Source organism: Hippopotamus amphibius, chromosome 5 (genome assembly GCF_030028045.1).
Source record: "Hippopotamus amphibius kiboko isolate mHipAmp2 chromosome 5, mHipAmp2.hap2, whole genome shotgun sequence".
In the NCBI taxonomy this organism is placed as follows: Eukaryota; Metazoa; Chordata; class Mammalia; order Artiodactyla; family Hippopotamidae; genus Hippopotamus; species Hippopotamus amphibius.
In genome coordinates, this window is record NC_080190.1 from 27079146 (window position 1) to 27103323 (window position 24178).

Below are 24178 nucleotides of genomic sequence, written 5' to 3' on the forward strand. Positions count from 1 at the left end.
TATTCAGCTCTGTGCACTTACAAACATGAGGGAGTGCAACCTTGTATCGTCAGCACTTTCGGATTTTTACAAGAAGCTATCTTATGTAAATCACATTTTCATGTAAAATTTTTTAGTTTTCTAATGTTGGCACCAACTTAAACAATTATTTTCTTAAGCAGCACACAGGACAAACAAAATGCTTCTGCAGGCTGAATCTGTATCTTTCCCTTCACTATCATTTGACTTTTTTTTTCCTTTTTACAACTAACATGTATCAGAGGTATCTAAGAATTTAAGGAACATAATAAGACTGTCATTTCTCTGAGACAGTTTCCACATCTATGAAATGAAAGGATAGGATTAGAATGATTGCTAAAGTTATTGCCAGTGCTAACCTATGAGTCTACTAAAACACGAGTTCCAAGAGGACATCAGCAAGATGAGGGACTCAGCAGCTAACGAGAAAAACTAAAAACATAGCACGTGATCACAGGCATTGATTAATAATTGAAGGAAATAATGCTCAATTCTGAACAAAACTGGCAGAATCTCTAGAGACAAGCTATATATACATATGTATACATGAAAATAATGAAGGAAAAAAGAAAAGAGGAAAGGAAGAAATATACAGACTTAAGCAACTAAGAGAGTTTGTTTAAAACAAAATCAAACTTTGACAAACCTCCACACTAAGGATTTCAATCTTCTCTGTTACAAACTTGCTACTTTCTGTCTTTTCAATTTTCAGCTTTTTTGTTTTTGCTGGCTCTTTCTGGATCTTTCTCCTTTTGGTGGATTCCTCTTCTGTAGAAATCTAAAGGGGGGAACATATCCAAAAGAATAAAAAGCAATAATCCTGGCCTTTCCCTCCAACTTCAGGTCATCGGTCACCTTGCTTTGCTACCCCTCTAGTCTACTCCACTTCCAATTATTCCTTTAATTCCTGCCCCAAAGTCCATCTCCCATTCTGACAGCAATTCTCCCTTTCAGCAAAATCTAAGCTCTGTTCTCAAAGCCCCTTCTCTCCTGTGTTCTTCCTCCCTTGACTGGGATGGGCACTGGGGTTCCCCACTAGGAGGAGCAATTCGGAACAGGGCAAGAAAATAAAAAGTGGAGTCACAAAGACCCAAGTTAAATTCCTATTGCCACCATAACAAGCTGTGTGATTTCAGCTAAATTATATAACCTCTCTGGGCCTCAGTTCATCATGGAATGATGATCTCTAGTTCACGGTACAGTTGGAAAGACTACATAAAATAGACATAAGACCATAAAATCAAATGTTAGTTACCATCCCTCTAGCATTGGGAACACAACCTACTCTACATGCAGCTTTCAAATTCTAATGCAAATTAGGATCATTTTACATAGCAAGGACCACATTCAAAAATGCAATGATCAAACTGTTTTCTCTTCATTCTTAATCGACACAGTAAGTTTCTAAGAATAAGAAACAGGGAAGTCCCTGACAATCCAGTGGTTAGGACTCCGTGCTTTCACTGCCAAGGGCGCAGGCTCAATCCCAGGTCGGGGAACTAACATCCCACAAACAGCACAATGTGGCAAAAAAAAAAAAAAAAAAAAAAGAAAGAAAGAAAAAGAAAGAAACAAACAAACAAACAAAGGCATTGCAAACTCAAATACTAAATGCCATGCTTCAGGGACTTCCCTGGTGACACAGTGGTCAAGAATCCACCTGCCAATGCAGCTGGATTTGATCCCTGGGCCAGGAAGATCCCACATGCCACAGAGCAACTAAGCCTGTGCACCACAACTACTGAGTCTGCGCTCTAGAGCCCACGAGCCACAACAACTGAGCCCGCATGCCACAACTACTGAAGCCCGCATACCTAGAGCCCATGCTGTGCAACAAGAGAAGTCACCGCAGTGAGAAGCTTGTGTACTGCAACGAAGAGTAGCCCCGGCTCATCACAACTAGAGAAAGCCCGTGAGCAGCAACAAAGACCCGATGCAGACAAAAATAAATAAACAAATAAATCTTTTAAAAATAAATAAATAAATTCCACGCTTCAAAAAATATAGCCTTAATACAAAAATAAATTTAAAAAAAACAAAAAAAAAATAGCCTTGTGGTGGTATGGACTCTCTAACAAGTTCAGTTTACAAAAGTAGATTTTGGACTTCCCTGGTGGCACAGTGGTTAAGAATCCACCTGCCAATGCAGGAGACACAAGTTCGAGCCCTGGTCCGAGAAGATCCCACATACCACGGAGCACTAAGCCCGTGCACCACATCTACTGAGCCTGCACTCTAGAGCCCACGAGCCACAACTACTGAAGCCCACGTGCCTAGAGCCTGTGCTCCTCAACAAGAGAAGCCACTGCAATGAGAAGCCTGTGCTCCACAACAAAGAGCAGCCCCTGCTCACTGCAACTAGAGAAAGCCCACATGCAACAACGAAGATCCAATGCAACCAATAAAAAAATAAATAAATAAAAATAAAAAAGAAAGTAGAATCCAATCTGGAAAACCACACATTCTCAAACAAGACTCATTCTCCATAAGGACACTAGAGAGAAAGTGTTCAGTAAGTATCACAAAAAAAGCACACCACTTACATCAAATAAGTTGTCTTGTTCAACTGACTGCTGGAAAGCTTTCCCTTTCTCTGATTTGTGAGTCTTTCTTGTACCCCCTCGGGGGAAGCTTTCTTCCATGGCTGCCATGTTTGCGTCTCCTAAAAACAATACAAAGAATTGGTGAGATGCATCCTCAGTGTTAAGGTTGTGATCAATGGGCCAGAGATAGAGCCTTCTCTAGCACCAATGTGCTAGACAGCATTCAGGACTAAGAAATGGATGGTCTGATGCTAGGCAACAGATAATCCATAATTCATCTTTCCAAAGGTCTTTGCTTCAAAACCACAAGTCCACACATTTTTATCCAGTAAAAGAAGTTATAGTTTCAATGTAGTATATATCATTAAGCAGCTTCAGTTAAGTTACAGATACACAAATACATAACCCCCTACTTTCAAAAACTATGCACTTTTAAGAAGACAAAACAATTATGCATAATCTAAAATACAAATCAGATTATAAACTATCGACAAGTAGGTAGGAAATAATGAGGCTTCAGCAAAGGAGGAAAGCTTCCTTAAAAAAAGATGCTTTTGAGCTGAATATTAAAAGATGAATAGGCTTTTGACAGGTGGGAAGGGAAAAGCGGAAGGAATATGAGAAAAAGCATAAAAACAAGAAAAGCCAATTATTTCGATAAGCACCAGCAATACATCCGTCAAGCGGCTGAAAAGCTTGCTCTTGCCTTTCTTTGAATAACGGTTCAACTAGATTACAAGGTGAATAAAGCCTAATAATTGAAGCTAAATTTTAAAAGACAGGTTGGGCTTTTTGTGTCAGATCTTTCACTAGGTGTGAGCAGATTAACATTTACTTTGGCAAGTCAGAGCCTTAAGAAGAGGAAAAGATAGAACAGTAACCAAAAAACTATATACACTGCAGGCTACAGACTGGACAGGGAGATAGAACTGAAGGAAGGTAAACCTGGTAGAAGGATTCAATTGCAGTACAACAGAGAAATCATGAGAACCAGAACTAGGTCTAAGTGAAAACAGAAGATAGGAGGGGTTGGTTCTGAGAGACACTTGGGAATAGGACTCTAAAAAGGCTTGAGACTGTGGAAGAGGTGAGGACCTAGAGGGAGCCTGGGAGCTGTAATCAGCAATGGATGTGTTTGGTAGAAACAGGAAAAAGCAGTGCCGTCTAGTTTGCTAGGAATTCGACCCTTAATCTCATTTCAGACAAGGGGAAACTGAAGCTTCAAAGAGTAAAGCGATCCCGCGACAAAGAAGGGTCTTGAGCTACTTCCTGGGGACGTATTCTGACGTTACAAGGGACCACTCCAGCAAAGCCGGCTTCTGAGCTGGGATGCGACCACTCACCAGGCACGGCGGGTGCATGGCAGGAATCCAGAGGACCTAGTCCTGGGACAAACCTGGAAGCCACGAAGTTTCCACCCTGGTCGCCCTTGCCCCCACTCACCAGCCCCGGGAAGCCAGCACTTCTGCTTCAGATTCCGAGCCACTGTAATCACACACGCGGAGACTACCACACCAGCAGCCCAACGCCGCTCTTCCGGAAGCGTGGGTTGGCTCAACGCCCTACTTCCGTTACTATGCTGTACAGAGTCCTACAGGGCGGGGGGAGGGGATTTAGAGACAGGAAGCGGAAGGGCGGGACTTAGAGCCGTAGCCAATCGATGCAGAGGGCCGAATCCGCAAGGCCCGTTGAACGCGTGCGGGGGAGGTGGCTTTTTCCGGCGGGGCAGAGGGGCAGCTGGGTACATTGAAGGACACGGGCTGCGGAGTTTGAGCGATTTGAAAGGTGGGTGTGGAGGAGGACCCGAGCTCGTACCTCGCCACTCCGCTTTGTGAGGTCGACTTAGAATCCGACCGTTTCGTGGTCCGCGCGCACCGCGAGGTCTTCGCTTCGGGTGTGGGGGCGAGTGGGGAGAGTGGTGGTAAAGAGAAAAGGAATTAGAGAAAATGAGGGCCGGGCGTGAAGGTTCGGACCGTGACTGGGAAGCCTCGGTGCGAAGTAAAGGCGCTCCCCCACCCCCAGCTCCTAAAGGCCCTTGGAAATGCATTTCCAGTGGAGAAGAATGAGGCCCGCAGCGAAGGGAGTCTCCCAAGGTCACCCAGTGACGTAATATTAGACGAGAATTCGGGCATCTGACCCCACCTCTGGTCGTATTAACCTCTTTTCCACTGTATGCCCAAAGCAGTTTGTTTCCACTGAGCTGTGCTTAGGAAGCTGTCCAGCCGGGCCTCCTCTCGCTGCACTGCAGTCTTTTGTCAAACGAGAGTGAGTGGGGCCCGGCCCCTGCACTTCGCCGGGCCCGCGGTAAGCGGGTTAGATTTCGATCTTGTGTTGGATCAGCGGGAAGGCCTTTCCTAGGAGGTAGCCAGGACAGAGAGCTGTAAACTCCTTGAAGTGCAAGAGGCTGCTTCTGGTACCTCAGCGGCTCTCACTTGTCTTTGCCTCCTTTACCGCGTGATCTCACCAATACAGGTAGGTGTCCGGTCAGACAGAACAGCAGTACCGAGAAACAGAAAGTAGCGACGGTAGTTGATCATTTGGGGCCTTTTCCGAAGTGCCCATATTTACAGGTGAAGGGAGGCATGGAAAGATTAATTATATTTCATAGCAGTTCGCCGCTTAATGAGAAACCAAAGCGAAGACCCATCGCTTAGACTTTGCCATGGGCTGTAGTTTAACAATTAGCACGGTTTAGTCTAGGTATTTTTCATTAATGTTTTTCTAAACTGAAGTATGACTCAGAAGAAAAGCAAGTTTCAGTTCAGTTATTCCACAGAGTACACTCTAATATAAGGATCTTTGCCCAAAAGTAACCTGCCGTTTCCTGAGGATGCAGACCCGAGTGCTTACAGGCTTCGCTCCGGTTGATTATTGGCAACATCTCACTTTCCCCTACATCTCAGCGTTTTTTAAGTCTTCCTTTACGATCTAGACTAAGTTGCAGTTCCTATACTGTGCCTGTCCCTGCAGTCAGAATTAGTCCTTTGTATAATATTGCAAACATCAGCCTGCCTTCTATATTGTGTAGAGAGAAATTTAAAGCACCTTAATATTGTTTCAGTTGGACACCACATCCTTCTGAAAATGTTTGTTAGACACAAGGTAGTGGGAATTTTCAGTTAATAATTGGACAAAGTTAAGCCCTTGTTTTCTCTAGGGTTTCTCTTAGAAACCTACTTGATACTGTAAGAATCCAAAAATCTGTCCTGAAGATGAATGGGAAAGCATGTCTTTAATAAGTTTAGTGAAATAAAACAGTTAATATAAAAGCTGTATCATAAAAGTTTCTTTTAATGGAGATTTTTCCTACTTGGACTGGACTGGCCAAGGCCCCTAAGGTGGCCCAAGGAAGTTTTGCATCCTTTGTTGCTTCAAGAACCTTATTGAAACAGTTTTCAAAATTAAGGTCATTCGTCCAAAGTTTCATTGCCAATTGTGTGAACGTGAATGCCTCTGAAGGCCTTTGAATGGTGAACAGGAGAGTGCCAGTTTCCATAGCAACAGCTTCCTCACAGGTCTCTCCCTCTTCCATTTCATCAAGAGCCAGCTGAATCACTGCCACTGCCTACCAATCTCGACCGGACCTCGACCGGCTCGTCTATATTGCCAATCGACTCGGCGTGGCGTCGGTCGTGGTAGATAGGCGGTAATACAGACGAATTTTCGAATGTTGTTCTGGTGACCTTTCAGTGTGCCTTTACTGTTTTTTTTTTTATTATAAAAGGAATACATCCCTTTGTGAAATACATAGGTTCTAAGGGTGTAACCCCGTTTTGAAGTTTGCTATATATTCTTCCAGCGTTTTTTTCCTATATGATTACTAATAAGCATTTGGGTTTCTGTTTCTGTTACTGCAGTATTTTTCAAACTTTAACATACATCAGAGTCACCTAGAGGGCATATTAAAACAGATAGCTGGACCCCAGAGTTTCTGATTGAATAGGCCTAAGAATTTGCATTTCTAACAAGTTTCCATAGATGCTGACAGTGTAGGGACCAGACTTGGAGAACCATTGATGTGCTTTGTAATATAATGTCCAGAAGCAGGATTTTTTTTAATGTTTAACATGACATGGGGACATCTTTCCATGTCCATACATGAAGGTCTGCATGCATCGGGACATCATTCCATGTCTTTATGTAAAGATCTCCAAGCATTCTGTTTCCTCCAATGGAAACCATCATTTATGAGTCTCCTGTAGATGGACTTTTAGTTCTCTATTTTCATAAACTATATTTCAGTTACCATCCTTGAACCATACTGCATGTTTCCACTTTGTAATATTTCTTTAAGGATAAATTCCTGGCAAACAAATGAACCAGCTAGATAGAAGAGTATAGTATTGATAATTTTATAATTTGATAGATATTGCACAGTTGCATATTAGGAAGGTTGTACCAGTTAACACTCCCTCCAGGCGACAGAGAGAATGCTTATTTTTCCACATTCCCACTACTACTGCTTATCGTAAAGTTATCTTTGCAGTCTGGTGGTTAAATATTGGTCTCATTTTACATTTCTTTGATCACGTGGTGGATTATCGTTTCACCTTTTTGCTTTTGGCCACCTTTATATCAATATTTTCCCTTCCCTAAGGTGATTAAAATATTTGCCCATGTTTTTGTCAGGATATTTTGGTTTCACTTTCTACATTTAAATCTTTTGAACTGTTTTTGTGTAAGGAGTAAGGATTTCCACTTCCCCACCACCAATAATATCAACTCCATTTAGTAAATGATCCCTTCCCCCCTTCCCATGGAGGTCCTAAATTATAAGAGAAACTGTAATAAGAGGGGTCGCAAGGTGAGCTGTTTAGTTGATGGTTATCCTTCTGAGAAACTTTCAAAAATATCACAAGCGCCAGCTTTCAACTAGGTTTAAAACTGATTAATTCCATGTGCAGTGTACCATGGTACAGATAGAGGCAGGAGTGAAAACATCAACCAACATAGGGCCTGAGGATGGACTGCGAGACTACTCTTCTCTTCCTGTGCTGAGTGATTTGATGTATGTTTTGGAGTGTTGTGTGGTAACAACCAAGATAAAGTCCTTCCAAAGGTTTCTATTAGCAACATTTTTTCCACCATTTTGCTACTGCTTTGTTGGGTGAGGTATACATAAAATTTACAATACTTATATGCAATGACTTTTTGAATTTTTTAATTAAAAATTTTTTTCTTTTAAGTTGCATCCAAACCAATCTTTTGCTTTCTTTCTTTTTTAAAAGATTGAAATCATGGCAGGTCCAGAAACTGATGCCCAGTTCCAATTCACTGGTATCAAAAAATATTTCAACTCTTACACTATCACAGGGAGAATGAATGTAAGTATTAATGATACCTTTAAGCAGTTATGTTTTAGAATAATATAGATGTGACAACTCTTGTTTACTTTCTCCTTTCTTTTTCAGTGTGTACTGGCCACATATGGAAGTATTGCTTTGATAGTCTTATACTTCAAGTTAAGGTCTAAAAGAAACCCCGCTGTGAAAGCAACATAAACGGTAAGGAGTTAACATTTAAAACTTTATAACTTTGCCATTTTGATGTTAGGGTTTTTTTTCCTTCAGTATAAAAGTATATTGTTCAAAATTTATTACATTCAAGAAAAAAACAAAAAAAAATATTGCACATGTCCCCATTACTCTGTTAATTTTTGTTAACATTTGGGTTTAGCTCTTTTTTAATGTATTTCTTTGGTTCACAATGGCTATGATCTATATTTGTGATTTTGTCTTATAACACCTATGTTCTGTGTAATTTGAATGCATGAGTACTCATGGATACATAATTTAGTTTACAGAAGAAATGTCTCCTACTAGAATTTTATTTAAATATAAGTAACATTATAATGAATGCTTTTTGAGCATGAAGTGTTTGTATCTGTGATTGTTTTCTTCAGGTGAAGTGCTTTCCCAAAGGGTTGTGGGGCACCTAGCTTTCTTCCCCAGGCAATGTTGAATAATTTCAAATTTCTGATTTTTGTTAATTTGATGAGTAAAAATAATTTCTTTTTGATGAAGTTGTATATTTTTTTCCATCTGTTTGCCACTTGTATTTTTCTTAACAGTGTTCTTCTCATTTAACTTTTGGGACTTTCTCTTTGTGAAGACCTCTCTCGTATGTTTTTAGTAGTTTCAAATTTTTATGTAAGCAATTCTGTCTTTTCCTCAAATCCCCCTAGACTTTTCTTCTTATAGTGCCACCCAACCCCCATTTGCCCTTGCTTGAGTAAATATTTGTTGGCAATAGATGATGTACAGAAAACCCAAAACCCAGATCTTTATCTAATATAGCTCTCCATGACAGAACATTTTTTTCCTGTCAAGAACTTTTCCAATCTCAAAACTATTGACCTTAGGGAACTAACTGCATATCATAGAATGCAGTGGTCCCTGGCTTGTTCCTAACAAACAGGTAGTTTCTTGCCCAATTTTTCATATTAGGTACCTCCTAACTTTGTAATGGGGATACTACCACCCTCCCTGTTTTCTACTGTTTAAAATACTACTTTATGGGGGGAAAAACAACATTGTTTTATGTACTAGGCTTTCCCAGTGGTATACGTTTAGTATCATACTGAATTATCTTTTGTTAAAGCAGGAGTGTTAGGTTAAATGGTATTAAGCTGAGAGACTCCTAAATTTTGGGGGGTTACTGACTCCTTTGAGAATCTAATGAATTTGCATTGAATTTCAGGGGGGTTCATGGATAGTCTTGTGTAGTAATTACTGAGTGTCTTAAAAGTAGAGTTGAACATGTTTGTGTCTAAACTATTTTTGCTTTGTTTATAGGATTCTAAACTGTCCCTCATCTGTTAAGTTCCCCTGGCCAGAAGAAACTAGTGTCAGCTCATCATGTGATACTCAATTTGTACAATAAATTATGAACCTGGAAAAGCTGGTTGTCTTTATTTACAAGATATCAAAAATATAAAAACTGTACAAAATGCAACAAAGGCAAAAAAACTGGCAGTGACTTGGTCTAAATCTTTTAGTTTCCCAAAGCAAGGCTCAGTACTGGAGGTAAGCAACTGAAATGTCTGACTTCAAGTGTACTAGGTTGTATGTTTTAGCTGAAGTAGAACATGGAAGTTAATTTCTTCACCTGGTTTATAGAGTGTTTGAGTGCACTCAATCCAACAGGTATAAATTCGGATGTCAGTGAATGGTTGTACTTCATCTATTTCTCAGAAGGGAATTGTAGTTCCCTACCCAGTTAACATACATTCCACTAATCGTGAGCCAAGCAAAAATGTTAGTGGATCATTTAACATAGTACTTGAGTGCCATACAGTAACTACATTTTTACAGCAGAAACATACATGCTCATAGAATTCTTCAGCTAAAATTCAAGATGGTATTATATTACTCAGTTTGAATCTTGAAGCAGGATGAATTATTGAATTCAATTGATTTTTTTCTAAACATAATAAATTAAAATAGCATTTGAACAGGAAATGCATAGTTTCCACACAATCCAAAGCACCATAAATGTCCCCTCCATGAACATAATACCTCTTATTCAACTAATGGAAATTAGTTAAATGTGGTTGCTATAGAAATGTGGAACTGCCCTGTTCAGATTTTCCAAGCAGCATACTTCCAGATCCATGTAGACAAAACATTCTTTGTAGCTTAAATATTAATCACTGAGGTATTTGCTTTTAGTCTCCCTTTTTCAAACAGTAGCTTCCAAAGGTCTTTAATACCGATGGTTTATTGCGGACTATAAGCTCCTGCAGCTAGAACCAAGTTTCTTCGAGTAAAATGGAGGTGTACAACTGGTGTTGATTTGGTCATATATGTTCCCAACAACAACTCCTGTGAATTCTCAGGCAAATTTATATGTCCAGTGGCTGTAGTAAAGTCATCAGTCTCTAAATCTTCAAATGCTTTGATAGCATCCCATAACCGTACTGTATTATCCATTGAACCTAAGGGTAAATCAAAGGAAACCATTTAGTAGCATCTACCATATTTAGATTTTGATATTCTGTCAAGTATGCTTTATGCATTTACTATATATTTCTGGTGAAAAAAATCAACTTGATTAACAACCCTATTCCCTCTAAAGAAGCATTTCAAGCAGTGGGTTAACCTAAGAAGTCAATATACATGTAGGATAACAAATCATAGCTAAGGATAAGCAAAACCTAAAACAGCAGGATTTAATTTTGCAACTGTCAACATTCAGTACTTCCTTTAAGTATACCATTGACCCTTTACCACAAAGCCATTTCTAGTCAGTTACCTGATGCCAAAATTTCACCATCTCTACTAAATCTAAGTGAACAGACTGTATCAGTGTGGCCTTTTAATTCTCCAACCATCAAACCATGGCCAATATCCCAAAGGAGTACTCTGCCATCTGTTGCTCCCGTAGCCAGGAATCTCCCATTGGGAGAAAATGTCAAGGAATGAATTGGTCCCTAGAAAAGAAGTCCATGGAAAGAATCAAAAGTAGGGTTAAAAATATCTAAAGAAATAAGACAAAAAGTAGAATTACAAAGTTTAGTGGTGTGAAGAATAAAATGTATGTGTCACTGGTTAATTTTTAAACTAGAATTACAAAGTTTAGTGGTGTGAAGAATATGTGAAGAATAAAATGTATGTGTCACTGGTTAATTTTTAAACTATTTTTGTCTCAAAAGAACCTCATGTGCTGGAATAATGAGGGTGTAAAATACCTTGTGTCCAGTGAAGATCCTTACACAGTTCCCATTCAGGACGTCCCAGAGCCGCACAGTTCTGTCTGCAGAGCCCGTAGCAACATAATTAGAATTGGGATGGAATCTGGTACAATTCACATCAGCAAGATGGCCAGCAAATATCCTTAAAGGCTGATAGTGATCTGTAGCCCAGAGCCTTTTAAAAAAAATTAATGAAAACAAAGTTAGCTGTGAAATGCCAAAATTCCATCCAATGTAAACATAGAAACAACCATGTGAAATGTTAGCTCCAAATGGGTCCCCCCCACTAGCTACCTGAGAGACAGAAAATGGAATGACTGAGACTAAACATTATTTTATTTTTTTGGCCCTGCTGTGGCTTGCGGTTCCCTGTCCAGGGACTGAACCCGCACCTTTGCAGTGAAAGCACGGAGCCTGAATTCTCTAAACATTATTTAAGAAAAACTAAATTGATATGGAAAAAAAATTTTTAATTTTATAATCCTTTAGTTCTCTGTATGTACACCCTCCACTCCAACTCCTAGTCTAACTCATAGAAGAATATTTTTCCCTGGTTTTGGCCACAACATAATTAGTTTCTAACCCAAGCTACCTCATCCTGAACTTCTAAGGAGATGACAGGGAAATAAAGGGCTCACAGTGGATGTAAAAGACAAGGTTTAGCATCCGGTTGGGGAAGGGGAGGGCATGCACTCTTGGTATAGACATAATTTCAGACACAGTAATATTCCTGTCCCAAATTCGTTTTCAAATAAGGACCTATAAATGCTGACATGCTTAAAAAGTTGATCCTGAATAACAGAGGTGAAAATGAGTTTGGCTGGAGTTTCTAATTCCCAACAAGAAACCATTCTATTCTGCTCCTTGAATAGGCCCAGTCCTGAGTTCATTATGTTCTTACCGAGCTACTCGATCGTGGCCCCCTGACACAAAATAATATCCATATGGAGAAAACTGTGTGTCCCACACTGGATAGTTGTGTCCTTTATATCCCACCAAACAAGTAAATGTTTGAAGACTCCACAATCTAACAGTTCCATCCTCTGAAGAGGAAAGCAGGTAGTTCCTGAGAGAAGAGAAGGTAATACATTTAATTCCTAGAATAACTTAGTTACCTATCCAGTTTCTGTATACATTTGTATATATTAAACATAGCTAACTGACATGCTACATCTCATTTTTAATTTATACATGAAATTCACAGTAGATAACATGAGTTGAAAGTACTAATGTTAGCCATGACACTCTACATCCACCAAGCACCTAGTGACTGTGGTTAGATTACTTTAAAAAGGTTATCTATTAAAAGGAAAATCACAGTTCTTTGAAAAAAAAAATACCAAGAGGTAATGACAAAAAGTATGGTCAGTGCTCACTTCAGCAGCACATATACTAAGATTGGAACAATATGGAGATTAGCATGGTCCCTGCACAAGGATGACACACAAATTCATGAAGCATTCCATATTAAAAAAAAAAAGTATGGTCAAATAAGGTCACCAGAGAAAGGCTCCTAAGAAATGTGATATAGGATGTCACTTAAAACTTAACAATTTTTTACTTTAAAATGGAGATGTTATTTTCATATCCTATAAAAGTTGTGTAAGAATTTAAACATCTTTTGGACTAAAAAAAAAGCCAAAATAAAAAACATTATAGACATGCAAATAATATTCTACCTTCTTCAGGGATAAATAGAAAAGCTGAACTACTCAGAAAGTACAATGATTTTCACTGAAATCAGAAGTTTCCCTCAAGTAAAAATGTACTATCTGGCTAAACCCTATAAAATAACAAAAGTCCTCACTCTCAAAGTTTCATAAAGATGAAAATTTTGTGGGATTGAAAGCTATTATCTATCCAATAAGATACAGATGGTATTATGAAAACAAAATACCCTCCCCACATTTCTACAGAAAAAGATCATGAAAAACAAGCAAACACATATTTGTGGGTTTAAATTCCCTTTTCAGTATTCTCTTCATTCTTCTGATTATACAAAGATAAATCTTCATTGAGAAGTAATATGCCTTTAATATCAAGAATCTGTTGTGAATCTGGAGATGACAGAAGAAGGCAGTAGTCACAAAACCCAAGGCAGGAACCCAAAGAAGCAATTCAACCCCTAATGGAGTTACACAAAACTAAAGGTGATTTTTATAACCAGCAAACCCTGAAGCTATGCATCCTGATTCTGTAAATTTGGGTATTATATACCAGTACCCCAACATGAATTAGCAGAGGGCAAGGTTCTAAAAGATAATGCGCTACTATGTATAAAATAGATAACTAATGAGAACCTACTGTATAGCACAGGGAACTCTACTCAATGCTCTGGTGACCTAAATGGGAAGGAAATCCAAAAAAGAGGGTATACATGTATACGTATAGCTGGTTCACTTTGCTGTATAGCAGAAACTAACACAACAATGTAAAGCAACTATACTCCAATAAAAATTAATTTTAAAAATATTTTAAAAGGATAATAAAATAAAATGATTCTCTACCAAAAATATAATTATAAAAAAGAGATAATGAATGATAGGCAACCACAAGATTTTTCTAAAGGAATCTGCATGTTTCCAGTAGTTAACTTTCATATAATCTCAATGTAATATAGCAGTATTTAAATTTTATTGTTGATATTTTACCTATCCGGACTGAAGCTGGCTCCATAGACGGGCCCACTGTGACCATACAAAATCTTCAACTCACTTGCTGTTTTCTCATCCATGATTCTTTCTAAGACATCATCAGATTCTTTATCTATGAGGCTAAGATCTAAAATGGTCCAGAAATATTAATTTTTAAAAGTACATTCATTAAAGCATTTTAAGGCAATTACATCACAGTTCAGGAGAAGAACTAATATTTGAACTGTGATGGATTGAAAGCTATTATCTATCCAATAAGATACAGATGGTATTATGAAAACAAAATTCCCTCCCCCCATTTCTACAGAAAGTTACCAACATACCAACCACTGTGCTAATGCCTCTAAATTAGGTGCTATCCCAGTGTGTAAGAGAGGAAAGTGAGGTTCAGAACAGTTAATAATGTGCCAGAGTGCAGACAGCTACTTAGTGTTGGAACTAGGGCTGAAACTCAGATTTATCCATTATATCACTATGTTTCACAAAATAAAACTACAGAAATACCAAAATAAACTACTGAAAATGTATTATCTTGTTTAAACAACACAGTTAGCAAGAAACTCTTTCAAATGTAACCCTGGTCTTAGTTCATTTTAGCCATTTTTATGGCTAAAACAGAAAGTACTCTCCTACTATTTACTTTAAAGGTTTTTTTTTTAAATTCACAGTCAATCATTCTAGCCTAATGCCCTCAGTTCTACAGATGAGAAAACTGAGGACCAGAGAACTTAAACCAGTAGCACCCCAGTCTCCTGATTGCCACTCCAGTGCACTTTTCACTGTTAGGAATGCTGTTAGCCATTTTGACTTACAGTAAAATCAAGTGAAATTCTAAGATCACAATGTCTTGTGTATATTTCATGGAATCAAGATTGGTATAAACTAATGACGAGTTTATATCCTGACAGGTCATCTCGGTTACCTGCTGCTTGTTTGACACTACGAAGCTTTTTGGGTGTCACAGACCACACTCTGACAGTAGAATCTGCAAAACCTCCAGCAATCAAACTAGAATCATCAGTGACATCCACTGCAGTGAGGCCCTGCCAATTTAAAACAAACAAAAAGTATACTAAACAATACTGTTTTAGGGAAAAAATTACAGTCACATCTTAGAGACTATATAATAATAGCTATTTTTCTCATATAAAAGATCATTTGAGATTTCATTCTCCTTTGAAATCCACTGTTCAAAAGCACTTACTTTGAGAACATGATCATTTACCCCCTTTCTGCCTTCTGAATTTGGAGTACATCATATAAAGCAAATGTTAATCACTTTTCTACTTTACTAAATATATCCTCAGAAGCCTATTATGAAGAGTCTATAAGGATATGAAGAATGTTTAATAAAAAATATTAAGTTTATATAAATACTTAAGTTCAAGAGAGATGAACCACAAAGCTTCCTCCTTTCTCAAAAGCTAGCAGAATTCTGATCAGTGAAATGAAGAACACATACAATCAGGATTCTGGTACCTACAAGTTGCTAAAGGTCTTTTAAACATTGCCTTCTATCTATTCTGAGCAATGTCCAATTCTCCTTTCCTACCTGCTGTCTTTAAGCCATATTTATATCACGAGTTTCAACAAGAAAACTCCAACTCAGTTAAGACCTCTAAGTTACTTTTAATAGTAATCACCATTTTCCACCACTCTCCCAATTTTCTCCCAGAAATTGCCTAATTACTCTACCAACCTGGTAAGCATTGAGGAATGTATAGAAACAAATGGAGGGTAAACAATCTGGCCCAAGGCGAACTCGCTTGGTAGTTTCTTTCATATTCATTATCTTATCCAATTTATCTGAATCTTTCAACTCAGGAAGAGGGATTCTGTGAAAGAAAAACAGACTGGAAATTACTCTGAATATTAAAAAAACTTGAACGATCTCTAACACTGTCTTACACTTCTGCACATGCTCCTGAGGTTTTTTCCCTAACCTGTTTTGAGGTGGAGCATTAGGATCTTGTTTTTTGCTTTTGGATCCAATACTGTCTTTTTTAGGCTTCTTCTTTTTAGGTTTTCCTTCTTCATTTTCTCCTTCTTCATCCTCATCATCCAAAGGCACCTCAATTTCTGGCTCTTTTAATAAACCAAAGAATACCTACAAGTCAAAAGAGCCAATTTTTTAAATTATTTTTTGTTCATCAATACATCCTTTTCATATCTTGATAGGAGGAATCACAATTACAACAGGGTCATTTAATTCTGAAGCCGATTCTGTACTTGTCTACCCAAAAGCCCATCTCCCCTTCTTCCTTACTAGGAGAACCCTGATTCTGTTGGAGCAGCAGTATGCTCCGTTAAAATCATTTCTGTCCCCAGGCTCCCCTGCAGCTAAGAATGGCCATATAATATCATTCTGGCCAACGGATGTACACACAGATATACTGGGTAGTGTTTTAGAAAAAAATACTGTTTTCCGGATAAAAAGGGAGAGGTTCAGCAGGTATGTCTCTCATCCTGCCCCTTCCGCCTTCCTGGAAGACAGCTGCAAAGCTGGAGCGGCAATAGCCACCAGTGAGCACAGAGAAGAAAGCCACATTCTGAATAAGGCAGAGCAGAAAGCAGAAGGAGCCAGCATCCTTGATGGCATTGTGGAGCCCCCCACCAGCCTATGAGGGCCTTCCTTTTTAATTCATTTTATGTGAGAAGAACCCCTTACTTGTTTCAGCCAATGTAGTCAGGGTTCTGTTAAATGCAACCATTCCCAAATTCTCACTAATATATACATCATCCTTAGAACATGAAACTTAGTATACAGTGTAAAATTATTCCCAAACCAGCTATAAGAAAAATGTGTAAACTATGTAGATGGAAATGCTACAATTTTTCATAATCTGCATTATATAGTTCTTAGGTTTATTCCCATACCTTTGATTTGTTTGCCTCTCGTTTAGCCTCTCCTGCCAAACTTCCCACCATCGCATCTATCTGTTGCTTACTACGCGGCATCCCATCAAAGATGTCAATGTAGAGGTGCTCCTGAACTATGTTCCATATCTGATTGTTCTGTTTCTCCTGAAGATGCCTCTTCAAGAGTTGGTACGAGTCTCGGGAAATACGCAGAACAAATTTACTTGTTCGAAAATCCAACATGGTCTCATTCCCTTTCATGTGTTCCTTTTTGGTAAGACTAGATAATACTCGTAGGTCATCCTGGTAATAACATTCCTGATCTCCATGGAACCTGTTTCAGTGATTTTAAAAAGTCATTTTTCAATGTAATCATTAAGGGATCTGCCTCTCCCCCATATATTCATAAACATCCCAGAATATGTTCAACGTAGCAGTCTGAATAATCGTGGACTAAGCTGTAGGATCAGAAGCAACGCATTTCAAAATGATTACAATTCAGTTCTGAATTCATCCTAAAAATGACCAACTGAATTCTCTAATGAAATGCATCATAAACATTTTAAAAGAATTTGAAATAAATACCATAAATGAACGAAAGATAAGATATCCACCATTGGTAGACATTTGAAAATGTTAGAATCACTGCTCTATTAAATTTTATGTTCTCTCAAAACCCACTTTTTAAAACTTTTTATTATGGGAAATTTCAAACACATACAAAAGTAGAAACTAATATAATGAACTCAATGTACCTACCACCCAGCCTCTCAACAATAATCAATGCATGACATTCTCACAAAACCCATCATTTTTAGTGATTTCTTATATTCTTAATACCAGATATAAATATTAAACATCAGTACTTTAATAACATGACTAAAGAACAAACATACGTTGATATCGAAAAGTGAGCACTCCCATTTACTCACCATTACCAAAGGCAATTAAAAAAAGCTTTCAGCCTTGGTGACAATTACTAAACTTAAGTGTACTTTTGTTTCTACAAATCTTAATTATCCTAATAAAATAAAACGTAAAGATCATATATTGACACAAAGAGCAGCAAACAATGCAAAAATATTTAGAAAACAAATGATTAAACATAAGATATTAGGACTCTAGCTCCGACTTATAGCCAATAGATTCCTAAAGTGTTACCTTAGTTACCCTATTATGACTCATCAAGACATGAATTCAGAGTTTCTGTCTAAGATTTGAATGAAATTAGAAATCTCGGCCTCTTGGTGTTTTTATTAGTTGCTGCCGATAACCTCATCTGAGCATGGGGTCCTGGCAAGGGCTGAGACTGTCCATGACAAGGACACAGACCATCAGTCCCCCATGATATTCCGGCTTCATATGTGAGGAGATGACTACACCATGAGACTGGAAGAGGAAGAGGTTTTTTGATGACAGTACTATAAGAAAAAATAGCTTAGAAATTCTGTCACCATCAGCCTTAATTTCTTCTTTCAGGAACACTGAGCTATAGAACATTTGCTTTATATACCTTCTATCAGGCATTATAGAATAATGAATGAATATAATGACAAAGAAGCCAGGAGTCCTGAGTTTTATTGTTCCTCTATTACCACTGCCTGTGTTACCTGACAAGTCCTAGCTTCTGGATCTATTGCTTGTACTAAAGAGCTCTCATTCAAACTATTAAGCACCTCCTCCTTCTGAAACACTCCTTTTCTTTGGCGTCAAGAACTCAACACTCTCCTGGTTTTCTTCCTGCTTCTCTGGCCTCTCCTTTTATATTTCTTCTACTTGGTCATCTCTTTCATACTCCTTCCTAGCTATCTCATCCCTATTCATCAATATTGCACACACTCCAATTTATGGCTCGTCCCCCTCTCCTCTAAGCTCAAAGCCTTATATATCCTCCATCTATCAACTTGACATCTCTTAAATGAATCAAAGGCATAACAAATCTGGACTCAAAATTATTCTACAACCTGACAAAACTAGTCCTCTTCTAGGGTTTTCTATCTCAGTGAAGAGCACCCTTATCCAGCTAGGGGTGCCAGAAACCTATGGGTTATCAATTATACTTTCATCTCCCTTACCTCCACATCCAATCCTTCGCCAAGTGCCCCATGAATATGTCTACTTCCCTTCGGCAACACTATCACACCCTAGTCTAGTGTTTCTCAACAGGGGAGCTACTAGTATTAGGGCAGAACAATTCTTTGCTAAGTAGGACTACCTGCACACATTGGAACTTTTGGTATCCCTAGGACACCTGATCGTCCAGCCTAGTCATTACGACAACCAAAAACACCTCCAGTTCCAAATAGCCCAGAGGAAGGAGGAATAATATTACCCTCGGTGGAGAACCACTACAATAACCTCCAAAATGGCCAATCTATAATCACTCTGTGCCCCCACCATCTGTTTTCCCCAAAATGTAAATCTAATAACATAGTCCTTCAAAGATTTCTGTAGCAAAGATGTCTCACTGTTGCCAAATATTCGTTTTTTTTCTTTCTTCCTCCACAATAAAACACCTGAATACTAGCTGAGCACATAGACACCTAGGTAAAGACCATATTTCCTACCTCCCTTGGCCATTGACTAGTGACATAAAAATGGGAGAAATATATGTAACTTCCAGGAAGTAAGTGTGCCCTCCCTGCTGCTTATAACATTGATATGATTTCTTAGAGCTAGAGTCACCTTGTACCACAGGTGGTAGGTAACTGCATGACAAGGATGTTAGAGCTATAAGATCAAGAGAGCCTGGGTCCTTGATAATCAAGGACTCTATACCAGTCCCAGACTGCCTACCTTCATGAGAGAAAAATAAGCTTTTATTGTATTCAAGCCTCTATCATGTGGGGTTCCAGTCACCTTCAGTCTAATCTGATCCTAACACTGCTTCATAGTTCTCTCAGGATAAAAGCAAAAATAAACTTTCATTTTTGCCACTACTGTTTGACTTTTCAGTGAATCTCAGCCAAATCTAATCCTACCCAATACAACCCCCTACAGCTCTTAGACCCTCAATATGGCCCAAGAACTTGCCCATTCCAGCCCCTAACCAACCATCCAGCTTCACATTGTACCACACCCCACCCCACCTCCAGCCACACTTTCCTTCTTTCAACTCTATACCTACCATGATCCTTCCTGCCACAGAGCTGTCACACATGCTTTTCCCTCTTCTCTTCCTCTCGTTAACTCCTATTCAATCTTCAGATCCTACCTCAAGCATCACTTCTTCCGGGAGCCTTCCCTGACTTTTCCAACTATATCAAACCCCCCACTTTAGGTCCTCATAGCACCAGGTACCTCTCCTTCATCAAGTACTTTTTGAGTTGCCGTTTTACATTTGTGTAGTTACAGATGCATATATACATTATTATATATACATATTACATATATATATAAATTCACATACTTCTCAAAGAATGATTTTGCTTCATTCTCATGTTGATTGTAGACTAGTTCCAAATACATGTGTACAAATAGGGGATAAAAGAGTTGGGATAACTCTGCCCGATGGCAGTCCAAGGAACATTCGATGAAGTGTTTCAGTCCACTATAGTATTCTTCATACATTGTGGGGTCTCCTTGTTGGTTGTAGGCTGACAGCACGGCACTGACATCCGGCTGGTCTTCTACAGCTACACTTCCAACTGTTTAAAAAACGAAAAATAACTTTCAAGAAAATGACCTGACATGCACTAAGAGACTGAAACTGTTTTGCTAAGGTTCAGAGGTGAATTGTTTCTCAGATGTTTGCCCCTCTCCTTTCAAACTCTCTTCCCCAACACAATCACATAATCTTTTAATGCGATTCACTTTCAGTCACCCATCCAAAGCTCCTTAAGTCTATCCATATCTTAAAACAAAATTTTCAAATCAATAACAAAAATATTCAATATTTTTCCTAGAGCTACCTTATTTTAAAGACAAATTTTATAAAACTTGGTGTGAGTAAATCAAACAATATTAATCTTCTCTCAAGGCTCAATGCAAATGGCACCCACCACCACCAAACCATGCCCTGGAGTAACATTCCCAGCTCTCTGTGCTACATAAGTACTTTATAACATCCTATCCTGTGTTACCTTCATATATATACATCTATCACTTCTTACAAAACACAAGCAGGTTAATGGTGAGAAGGACTTGCCTTATTTACATTTCCAAAAGGTAAATCTATTTTATATGCTTAAAACAATTTCCATAACCATCATTTCAAGGCAAAAAACATGAGTATTTATTTATAATATTTCAATACTAAACAAGGATACATCCGTCAATCAAATCAGAGTTTGTTGGAAATTTTTAAGTTTCAATTATAGTACTGTTATGCTCTTTACAGCACAAATTTTAGAAGTTCTTTTGGTTACTCTGACGGCCTCTTTTCTGCCCTACTGGTTTCTGAGTTACGATCTAAAAAATAGGTCAAGTTTCTGAAGAGATGAGAGACTACAGCAAAATAACCAACATAATTCTTCCATCTTATAGTTCATTCACAAAATTCAGCATTCAAAAAAGATTCCTCTCAATCAAATTTGCACACATTTCCACTTATGGGTTACGATGCTACATATTCATACTTCACTTCTGACAATGCTGCAAAGATCAGGTCTCATAAACACATTAATCTGGCTACAAGATCTAGAGTGGATAATTTAATTCAATAACAATTTTTTATTGGCTCAGGATCACCTTTGAAACTTTATATTGTGTATGACTTTTACTGCATGGACTTTGTGACAACAGTTGCTGGAGAAAAAGGGAGGGGGAGCCTCAGGTGTCAGGGATGGATACCTAGGCATAAACTTATCAGTGCCAGACATTTTAAATATATTATATTTGAATCTCTCAATAATCCATTTAATAGAGGGGGAAAAAGCTCTCAAGCGTAGGAAGAATAACAATCAGCAACACACAAGTAAAAGCAACAGAGACAAACTGAACTCAGGTCTGCCCAACGCCTGTTCTTAAATGAATGGTTCTCAAACTTTGCCATACATCAATACTCCTTGGAAGTATTTATTTTATAGTGCAGAGTCCCAGACTCCACCTGCACAGGGTCTGATTCACTAAGTCTGAAGTGACGCCCAGGAATCTGCATTCCTCTAAAAAGATTTAACACTAATGTTAGTTAGCCTATATTTTGAGAAAGACTAGCTACACTATGTTTCATCATTCCCTGGCTGTGTGGTCCAAAGGATGTCCCTTGGCATTTCTCAGTCTGTTTTCTCACCTCCAAAATAGAGGTACTGTCTACCTCACACTGGAACTGTGAAAATTAAGATACGTAAAGTATTTATAGTAAAAGTACGCTAGTACAGAACTGTACAAATATTGTTAGTATCAATGCATCCCCGCCCAAGGCTCAAGAGCCCAAGTAAGAGGAAAGGGACCAAAAGCCTGAAAGTCCCCGCCTCTCCGCGCCCACCGTCCGCATACATCCCTCAGCTCAACAGCTCTTCCCAGCCTCTCGCTGGAACTGACAGCTCGGAAGAGGGTTTGACTGCGCAGCCGGCGCACTAGGGAAAGGGGCGGGCATGTGGCCCTAGAGGCGGGCCCAGGAAATTCAAAACAAGCCCGCAGAGGTGCAGGCCTGCCAGCCTCTGCCTTCCCGGCTCGCTCCCCTTCGTGCCGGCCCTGCCTCCCTGGGACCCCGCGGCTCACCTTTCCCCGGAGCCGCAGGACCTGTCGCTAAGCCCGAGACGGCGGCGGACCCCGAAGCGCCGCTGACCGGAGGGTCGGGGGCCGCAGGGCCGGGGGCCGAGGCGGTGACCCGGCTGAGCAGCGCGCTAGCCGTCTCAGCGCCGGCGCCGTCCGCCTCTCCCGGGGCTCCGGAGCCCGCCACTGCCTCCTCCAGCAGCCGGGCCTCACGGCGCAGCGCCTCTTCGGCCTCGCGGAGGTTGCTCTGCCGTAGAAACTGCAGCACGGCCAGCAGAGTCTGTCGATCGTGGGGAGCGCCGGCCTCCGGAGCAGCGGCGGGCACCGGGGCCGCCCCCGCCGGGGCAACGGCGGAGACAGCCACGGAGGGTTTGGGGGTCCCACCATCCCCGCCGGCCGAGGACGACGCCGCAACGTTCCCGCCGCCGCCGTTGGGGCCGTTGTTGGTTGTGCCGCCGCCACCCTCGCCAGCGCCGTCCCCCGCCTGCGGAGGTAGCAGCGTCGGCGGTCCCTCAGGCTCTAACTTGACCGCCACCTCCGTCTGCTCCTCCGCCAGCGCCGCCATCTTGCGGCTGAGCCACCTCGCGCCGTCAAGCGTGATTGCGTTTTCGCCACATGGAGGGCGGGGAGGAGCATTTTACGACAGCACTGGAGGGCAACATACGGCAGTAGGAGGGGCGAGAAAGAAGGAGAAAAAGGAATAGGAGCAAGAGCAATTTTCAAAAGTGAGTGACAAAAAGGCAGGAAGTGGGAGTCGGGGACCGCCCCTTTCATGTGCCCCATAATAATTACGTTTTTTGCAGACTGGTTATATTCAGGCACTGCGATAGACGTTTTACATTATGCGACCTTTAATTCAACAGGCTTTTAAGGTACTGTTATCTTCACGTTACAGATGACTCAACCAAGACCTAAAGACATTTTAAAAATGCCAAAGCCTCACACCGGTCAGAATGGCCATCATCAAAAGATCTAGAAACAACAAATGTTGGAGAGGGTGTAGAGAAAAGGGAACTCTCCTGCACTGTTGGTGGGAATGTAAGTTGGTACAGCCACTAAGGAAAACAGTTTGGAGGTTCCTTAAAAAACTAAAAATAGAACTACCATATGATCCAGTAATCCCACTACTGGGCATATACCCAGAAAAAACCATAATCCTAAAAGAAACATGTACCATAATGTTCATTGCAGCACTATTTACAATAGCCAGGACATGGAAGCAACCTAAATGCCCATCAACAGATGAATGGATAAAGAAGATGTGGCATATGTAGACAATGGAATATTACTCAGCTATAAAAAGGAATGAAATGGAGCTATATGTAATGAGGTGGATAGACCTTGAGTCTGTCATGTAGAGTGAAGTAAGCCAAAAAGAGAAAAACAAGTATTGTATGCTAACTCATATGTACACAATCTAAAAAAAAAAAAAATGGTACTGATGAACCCAGTGACAGGGCAAGAATAAGGATGCAGATGCAGAGAATGGACTGGAGGACACGAGGTTGGGGGGGCAGGGGACGAAGGGGAAGTTGGGACGAAGTCAGAGAGTAACATAAACATATATATACTACCAGCTGTAAAATAGCCAGTGGAAAGTTGCTGTATAACAAAGGGAGATCAACTTGATGATGGGTGATGCCTTAGAGGGATGGGGAGGGAGGGGATATGGGGATATGTGTATAAATACAGCTGATTCACTTTGGTGTACCTCAAAACCTGGTACAAGAGTGTAAAGCAATTATATTCCAATAAAG

The 24178-nt window shown here is 39.8% G+C and overlaps 3 protein-coding genes and 1 non-coding gene across 8 annotated transcripts in view; 2 read left to right on the forward strand and 2 right to left on the reverse strand.

Moving 5' to 3' along the window:
* Positions 1-4091, reverse strand: part of PDCD11 (programmed cell death 11) — a 43020-nt gene extending 38929 nt beyond the window's left edge. The window contains exons 1-3 of one of the 3 annotated variants that reach the window (XM_057735503.1): positions 4005-4091; positions 2562-2680; positions 665-796 (exon numbers count right to left, since the gene is read on the reverse strand). In XM_057735503.1, the coding sequence (XP_057591486.1) occupies positions 665-796; positions 2562-2669 (240 nt within the window). In that variant the 5' untranslated portion in view covers positions 2670-2680; positions 4005-4091. Of the gene's footprint in view, positions 1-664; positions 797-2561; positions 2681-3904 lie in introns of all 3 variants that reach the window. The other 2 variants (XM_057735505.1, XM_057735504.1) reach the window with 2 other exon arrangements.
* A 121-nt stretch (positions 4092-4212) lies between these two features.
* On the forward strand, positions 4213-9457 carry ATP5MK (ATP synthase membrane subunit k). The gene is made up of 4 exons (XM_057736388.1): positions 4213-4346; positions 7790-7885; positions 7973-8065; positions 9356-9457. The coding sequence occupies exons 2-3, from the start codon at positions 7799-7801 to the stop codon at positions 8060-8062; spliced, it is 177 nt and encodes a 58-aa protein (XP_057592371.1). The 5' UTR covers positions 4213-4346; positions 7790-7798; the 3' UTR covers positions 8063-8065; positions 9356-9457.
* On the reverse strand, positions 9225-22992 carry TAF5 (TATA-box binding protein associated factor 5). 3 transcript variants are annotated; one of them, XM_057736385.1, is made up of 11 exons: positions 22428-22992; positions 20176-20413; positions 16785-17100; positions 15851-16014; positions 15607-15742; positions 14830-14950; positions 13905-14034; positions 12155-12319; positions 11251-11428; positions 10815-10992; positions 9225-10497 (listed from the first exon to the last, which is right to left on the reverse strand). In XM_057736385.1, exons 1-11 carry the CDS (start codon positions 22984-22986, stop codon positions 10280-10282), a joined length of 2403 nt encoding a protein of 800 aa, XP_057592368.1. In that variant the 5' UTR covers positions 22987-22992; the 3' UTR covers positions 9225-10279. The 3 variants fall into 3 exon arrangements, with proteins under 3 accessions (XP_057592368.1, XP_057592369.1, XP_057592370.1); XM_057736386.1 differs by lacking the exon at positions 10815-10992 and having other exon boundaries at positions 10308-10497; XM_057736387.1 differs by lacking the exons at positions 9225-10497; positions 10815-10992; positions 11251-11428; positions 12155-12319 and adding an exon at positions 12863-13310.
* On the forward strand, positions 12622-12725 carry LOC130854674 (U6 spliceosomal RNA). The gene has a single exon (XR_009054122.1). It is a non-coding gene; the product is annotated as a U6 spliceosomal RNA (small nuclear RNA).
* Positions 22993-24178: the final 1186 nt, after the last annotated feature.